A 6,457-nucleotide genomic window follows, 5' to 3' on the forward strand; every position below is an offset into this window, starting at 1 on the left:
GCCGCACCCCACGCCCTCCTTGCCTCCCTCCCACGCCCTTACCGCCCCCTCCCGCTCACCCTGCTGTCCGCTCTGCCCTCTCCCCTCCCACTTGACGCCAAGGCCTGCGTTCAAATGCATCAGCTGGCGCGCGTTTGCATGGCAATGTATTTGAGCCAGCCAATGGCCGTGACTTTTCGCACCACACACATACACACACACACGCACATGCGCGCACACACAGCGCGTGCACACACACACACTCACATTGTTGCTATTGCAACCTCCTTTGCCCCACGCCCGGCTCCACAGGGCGCCCTGCGCGCGGACGCCCCTGAGCTGCTGACAGTCATCCTGCCCCAGTCCCGCAGCAGGCAGCCGGCTGAGTCACAAGATCTGCTGTCGCAGGTGGGTGCGCCCATGCGCGCGGGCATTTCTGGTCGTGGCTGCGCAGCGGTGCCTGCGCCTGTGCGGAGCGCAGGCATGCAGGTCTGCATAAGCGTGTGAAGAGCGGGCGATGCTCGCTTCGGCGGCCTGTGAGGGTGTGGCCGCACAGAGGCAAGGAATGTCATCCCTGATTCTGGCAGTGCAGCAGGCAAATGCAATCATGCTGGCCCAACGGCTCGCATCTGCGCACGCCTTGGCCTCTCGACGCCCGCTGCTGCTCGCCGTGAACACAACATCACACCTCCCAACTCTTCCCCACCCACACACACATGCACATGCACACACAAACACACACACACATACACACACACACACACACACACAAATGCACACATGCTCGGCCCAGGTCCAGCGGGTGGTGGAGATGCCCGGCAACGACGCCCTCTCGCTCATGGACGCAAGCAGGCAAGCCCCCGGCAGGCGCCCCACTGAACCCTTCAACTCGATTTCGTAACCCTGAACATTTTGCGGCGCTCAGCGTCGCGAGTGCTGCCCTGGCGCAGCTTGCATTTGCTGCACTCGCGTCGAGGGGCAGAGCGGCCCAATTTGAGGCGCCAAGCGACGGGCCCGCTCGTCCCGCGACCGACCCTCTGCACTTCCGCGCCCGCGCGCCCCTCAAAAAAAATATCCAGGATCTGCAACCGCGAGATCATCGGGAAGGTGCAGCAGGTGATCTGCTTCGCGTTCCACGACAGCAACCTGCTGCTGGAGACCTGCCGGGAAGCTAAGGACTCGAAGAAGATCGTCACCCTGTTCTACCTCGACTGACGCCCGACGCCGCGATCGCGCCGCTGGCGCCTTTCGTGGGTGCGACTGGCTTGCTCCGTCGTCAAACCCGTGGTCTGGCTCGCTATGATCTGACCCGATCTGATCCGGACCGGGCGCCTGCGTGTTGCGCCGCCGTCCTGGGTGTGCGGCGGCGCGCGGGCGCCCTTGTGCGGAGCCCCTTACTCTCCGTTTTGTGCGCGGCCCACTTCTTTCTCCTCATTGCTATATTACCTTTCGCCTATTGTCCGCCATACCTGGCCTGCTCGCTCGCACGCCCAGCCCTTTTCCATTGTCGAACGCCCCCTTTTTGGCACGTGTCGTGCGTCGGCGCGGCGGGCGTGCGAGCGTCTGGCTGTGGCGGATGCGGGGGCACGTGCGTGCGTGCACGCGCGTGCGTGCGTGCGCCTGTTATGCACAGGTGCGTGTGCGCGACACGTGAATGCGTGACCTGGCAGCCTGTGTGGCACGGCTAAAGTGTGTCGTCTCTTATCGAGCGGTGACTCTGAAGTGTACATTAGTGAATTAGAGCTCCTGGCGTAGCCGCCGGTGCGGCGCCGCACCCCGCAGCCTGTAACTCCGATTCTCCCGTGGCTTCAAACTCTTAAATGGCGGCTGGCAGTTTGTGCAGCAACAACACTCTGAGAAACTGCATGTGTGCACTGCGCGGCGCATGTGCACTTGCTCATCGGCTTGGCATGGGCTCGGCGCTCTGCTGGCGGCATGCGGAAGGCGAGAGGACTGTGAGGAATGCGAGGGCCGAAGGAGACAACGAATGCCCCACCATAAACTTGAATTTTCAACCTTATATTGATAGATAGCAGGACTACCACGTGCTCGAAGTTTTGCGTTCGAAACGCCAGCCCACGTGCCTGCTGGATCGAGGCCCGCCTGGAGGACACAAATTTGCAAGTGGCGCACTTGTCATTATGCATCCACTGCACGCGGCCTCGGAAGCCTCCGAACCGCTGCTGCTGCGCGAGGCAATAAGCAGCGGCGCGGGCGCCAGCGCCCAGGCGACGATGTGCGGCGGGGAAACCGCCGGCATGGACGAAATTTCATGTAGGTGGGAGCAGAACCCACGATTCATTGCTGAAATATGCATATTCTGAGAACATGTGATTTGGACAAAGTTCAGGAGACGGTGAAAAAGGTGCCGTGACCAGCGTTGCCAAAAGCAATCCGGCGCCGCTGACCAGACCCGGCTTGCCCTACATGCCGCCTGTAAAGCCCGGCCGACCCCACAACGCGCTGAACGCAACAGACTGGCAGCAGCTCGCGGCTCAAGTGATGTCCAACCCCTCCAGCGACGGCTCGAGCAGCCCCTCCGCCGCCGGCGCCCTGCACAGCGCCAGCGGCCGCGCCTCCGGGGCGGGCGGCGCGAGCAACGGCCCCGGCGGTCCGGCGGGCGCGGCGGCTGGTGGCGGCTGCAGCTCGGGCGCGGCGGCTGCCCCAGGCGCCAGAGGTGCTGCCGGCGCCGGCGGCGGTGGCGGCGGCGGAAGGGGTGCCGAGCTCACACTGGACGAGCTGGTGCTGCTTCGTCAGCGCCACAGGCTGCTGTCCGTCCAGCCGCGGCCCGAGGGGTCCTTGGAGGTGAGCTACTCTTGGGCAGCCAAGGCGGGTGCGGCGGCCTGCATGTCACAGCGCCGGGCCTAAACGCGTGTGCAGCAGGGTCGGAGACCAGTCTCGCCGCCAGAACGCACGCTTGCAGCAGGCTTCCCGGCGCCGCCGAGCGGCGGAGCGCACCGTCGCTTGTGAGTGGGGCGCGACGCGTGCCCCCTCTGACGATGCCTTTACGACCTTATGACGTCACCCAGGCCGATTTCGAGCTCATGGAGCCGCTGGGGTCCGGCGGCCAGGGCAGCGTGCGGCGCGCGGTGCGGCGCGCGGACGGGCGCCAATTTGTGGTCAAGACGGTGGATGTGGCGAAGCTCAGCCCGTTTGATAAGGCCCTGCAGAGGAATGAGGCCAAGGTGTGTGTGTGTGTGTGTGTGAGTGTGTGTGTGTGTGTGCGCGCGCGCGCGGTTGGGTGTATGCGTGTGTGTTGGGCGGTACTCGAGAGTCTGTGCATGTGTTTTTGTGCGTGTGGCGTACAGCCGCTTGCATGGGCAGGGTGGCGGCAGGGTTTGCTGCGCTGGGTCACAGCCGTTGAGGGCAGCCACGCTCACAATCCAAGGCAAACGGGTGTGAGCTCGCGTAAAGGAAGGTTTGGACTTTGCACGCATACTCACAACACATTGGTCCACAGCCACCTCTCAAGACCTCTGCGACCGACCCATTCCATGCCTCGTCCCGCGCCTTCTCGCCGCCTTCCACGGAAGGCGCTGGCCGGCCTCTGCCACCCCAACGTCATCAGGTGTGCAGCACTGCCGACTGTCAGCCAGGGTGCATTTCGCTCTTTCACGCGTTCACAGCTGGCCAATCACCGCCTCGAACTGTCCAGCAGCATGTGCAGCTGGTGCTTGGCGCCAATTTTAAGGCTGCGTGGTCGCATCCCGCCTACACACTGCCTCAAACCATCCAGTATGTGCACCTGACACGTGTTACGGATCCTAATTAAGGCCACCTTGTGTTAAAAGCAAACGACCAGGTTTGAAGGCTGGTACCAAGAGGGCGGCCTGACGCACCTCGTCACTGAGTTCGCTAAGGGCGGGGACCTGCTGGGGGCCATCAAGGACGCGAAGAGGAGGGGGGAGCCGCTGGGGGAGGACAGGGTCATGACCTGGTTTGTGCAGGTGAGATTGAGCGGGTGTGTAAGCGCGAGGGTGAGCACGAGCGCACGCATGTGTGTGTGTGTGTGTGTGTGTGTGTGTGTGTGTGCGCGCGCGCGCGCGCGTGTGCATGCGTGTGAGTGTCTTGATGCGCTCGCCCAATAGCGCTCGCATTTGTTGGTGCGCATGCACATGCTGGCATATGCGTGCAGCCGCGTAGATCTTATTGTACGCATCCTTGATGAGGGGTGCACACGTCGGCCTGTGGGCGGGCACGCCTGCTTGACACACAAACTTTGGGTGGGGTGCAGCAACGCAACAGCTAGCGCTGCGAGCTGCGGCAGGATGCCCAAGAGCCGGCGGCAGCAAAGCACACAGCGGCACGCAGATGGGGGAGGCCCGCCCCTCAAGCGCCATGCCAAGAAATCCCTCAAGCAGCATGCCGAGGGGTCCCTGCACCAGCAGGCGAGCAGCAGCTGCGGTGCCACCAGCCCATCATCCCCGCGCCCTCCTTCTATATTGCAGATCTGCCTGGCACTAGATCACATCCACTCGAGGGGCGTGCTGCATCGGGACATCAAATGCGGCAACATCCTGCTGGCAGGCGGCGTGGCCAAGGTGGCCGATTTCGGGGTCTGCAAGATCCTGAACCTCGGCGGGCCGCCCAAAGACGCGTACCCGGCCGCGCCTGCGGATTCAAGCGTTGGCAGGCAGGGGGCGGCAGAAGGCAGGGGGCCGCCCGCGGCCCCGGCCCGCGCACCTGGTCCGATGGGGGCGGAGGCGCCGCGCGGGGGCGGCGGCGACGGCGACGGCGGCGGCGGCGGAGGGACGGGAGGCGGGGGCAAACCGGCGCCGGCGCTCGGCGGCGGCGGCGCAGGGGCGGGCTTGCCGGCTGGCGGCGGGGCCGCGCTGACGAGCTCGTTCGTGGTGAGTCTGGCTCGCTGCTTAGTTGCCTTGATGCGTGGCCCCAACACGCGCGCCAGCAAGGCTCGCGTGGCGCCGGCCGGTCGGCAGCGGCCCTGGCGGCGCTGCCTGTCCCGCCCGGGTGCTCCTCCTGGCACAGCCGCCCCAACCCTGCTCATTGCTCTCCGATGCAAGCCGCCGCATGCGTCGCCCTTGCGTATGGCACACTCGCAACGTCGAGCCTTCTGATACACGTTCCTCTCAGCAGCCCCTCTCAACGCTGGCCCCGCTGCCCACTGTGCCCCCAACACCTTGCGCCACCCACAATCGCGGCAAAACAACTCACAGGGCACCCCGCAGTTCGTTTCACCCGAGCTCGTGGAAAGCAAGCCCTATGGCGTAAAGGCGGACATCTGGGGCGCGGGCTGTGTGCTGTACGAGCTCTGTGCCGGCCGCCCGCCGTTCGTGGTGCGCCGCACGCTCCTGCCCGCGCCCTGCTGGCTCGCTCCAGGCGCCGCGCCCTCCGCCCACGCCGCGAGTGCCGGCTTGTATTGCATCTGCAGCAAGCGCGGGCCCTCGAATTGCAAGTCGCAGCCTCGCACATTCAAATCTGCCTCTCAAACCGGACTGACTCCGCCTAAAAATGAAATCCCCGCGCAGGGCGCCAGCGCGCCCGGCGTCTTCAGCCGCATCCTCCGCGCCCGCGCGCCGCCGCTGCCGGCGTGGTGCGGCGCTGACCTGGCGCGCGTGGTGGATTGGCTGCTGGAGAAGGCGCCGGTGAAGCGGCCGACGCTGGCGCAGATATTCTCGGACCCTTACGTCAGGTGCGGTGGCAAGAAATATCTCGGCTGACCAGGTCGCACGGAGGCCACCGGGGCTAGAATCGGCGTGTGTTGGATCGGCGTCACCTATTGCATGTGGTCGCTGGCATCATCTGCGATGCGCTTGGGCTGCAGGTAAGGACCCAACCCTGCTAATGCTCCTGGCTCCCCGCGTCCCAGGAGATACCTGGACGCCTACTCGCGGCAGCTGCAGGAGCACCTCCCCGCCCCCACACCGGCGCCCCGGGCCGCGCCGGCGCCGCCTGCTGGCGAGGCATTCCCCTCCTCTGACTCAACCGGCGCCGGCGGCGGGGACGCCCCAGCCGGCGGCGCCGCCGCGCCCGACGCGGCGGCGATCCCCGCGTTCTCGCGTTCGAGGATTAGGTCGGCCTTGCTACCTTGGGGCCTCTGGGCAGGCACCAGCGGCAGCGGCGCCGCGGGCGGCACGGCAACGGGCGCGGCGGCGGGCGCGGCCGGCGGCGGCGGCGGCGGCGGCGGCGGCGGGGGCGCGTCGACGGGAGCCTCCGCAAATCAATGAGGACGAGCCGGCGCAGGGCTGCGGGGGAGGACGGGTTGCTGCTGCTGAGGGCGCTGGACGAGCCTGGCGGGGCTCAAGAACCATGGTGGGCGCCGACGAGCGGCGGCTGGCGTGTCAGGGGGGAGCCTGGGGGCGATGCCGGGCAGGAGGCGCCGCCGCGGCAAGGCACGGACCTACCTTGGGGCGAGGCCGCAACGGCCGGCGACGCAGGCGCGGCAGCGCGCATGCTTCAGAGTATCAAAGAGGGCAGCAGCGAGGGCGCCGCCGCGCCGCGGCCCGGCGGGCGCGGCGGG

General features: G+C 66.4%; 2 protein-coding genes across 2 annotated transcripts; both read left to right on the forward strand.

Annotated features, from left to right (window-relative positions):
• Window positions 1-790: 790 nt before the first annotated feature.
• On the forward strand, window positions 791-1,194 carry MNEG_11676 (hypothetical protein; the record flags this gene model as incomplete). The annotated part of the gene is made up of 2 exons (XM_014039850.1): window positions 791-876; window positions 1,059-1,194. 2 exons carry the CDS (start codon window positions 791-793, stop codon window positions 1,192-1,194), a joined length of 222 nt encoding a protein of 73 aa, XP_013895304.1.
• A 1,212-nt stretch (window positions 1,195-2,406) lies between these two features.
• MNEG_11677 (NIMA (never in mitosis a)-related kinase) lies at window positions 2,407-6,164 on the forward strand (the record flags this gene model as incomplete). Its single annotated transcript, XM_014039851.1, has 8 exons — window positions 2,407-2,784; window positions 3,009-3,164; window positions 3,513-3,547; window positions 3,782-3,926; window positions 4,428-4,829; window positions 5,154-5,273; window positions 5,466-5,629; window positions 5,807-6,164. The coding sequence occupies 8 exons, from the start codon at window positions 2,407-2,409 to the stop codon at window positions 6,162-6,164; spliced, it is 1,758 nt and encodes a 585-aa protein (XP_013895305.1).
• Window positions 6,165-6,457: the final 293 nt, after the last annotated feature.

The sequence above is a fragment of the Monoraphidium neglectum genome (genome assembly GCF_000611645.1).
Source record: "Monoraphidium neglectum strain SAG 48.87 unplaced genomic scaffold scaffold02857, whole genome shotgun sequence".
Taxonomy (NCBI): domain Eukaryota; kingdom Viridiplantae; phylum Chlorophyta; class Chlorophyceae; order Sphaeropleales; family Selenastraceae; genus Monoraphidium; species Monoraphidium neglectum.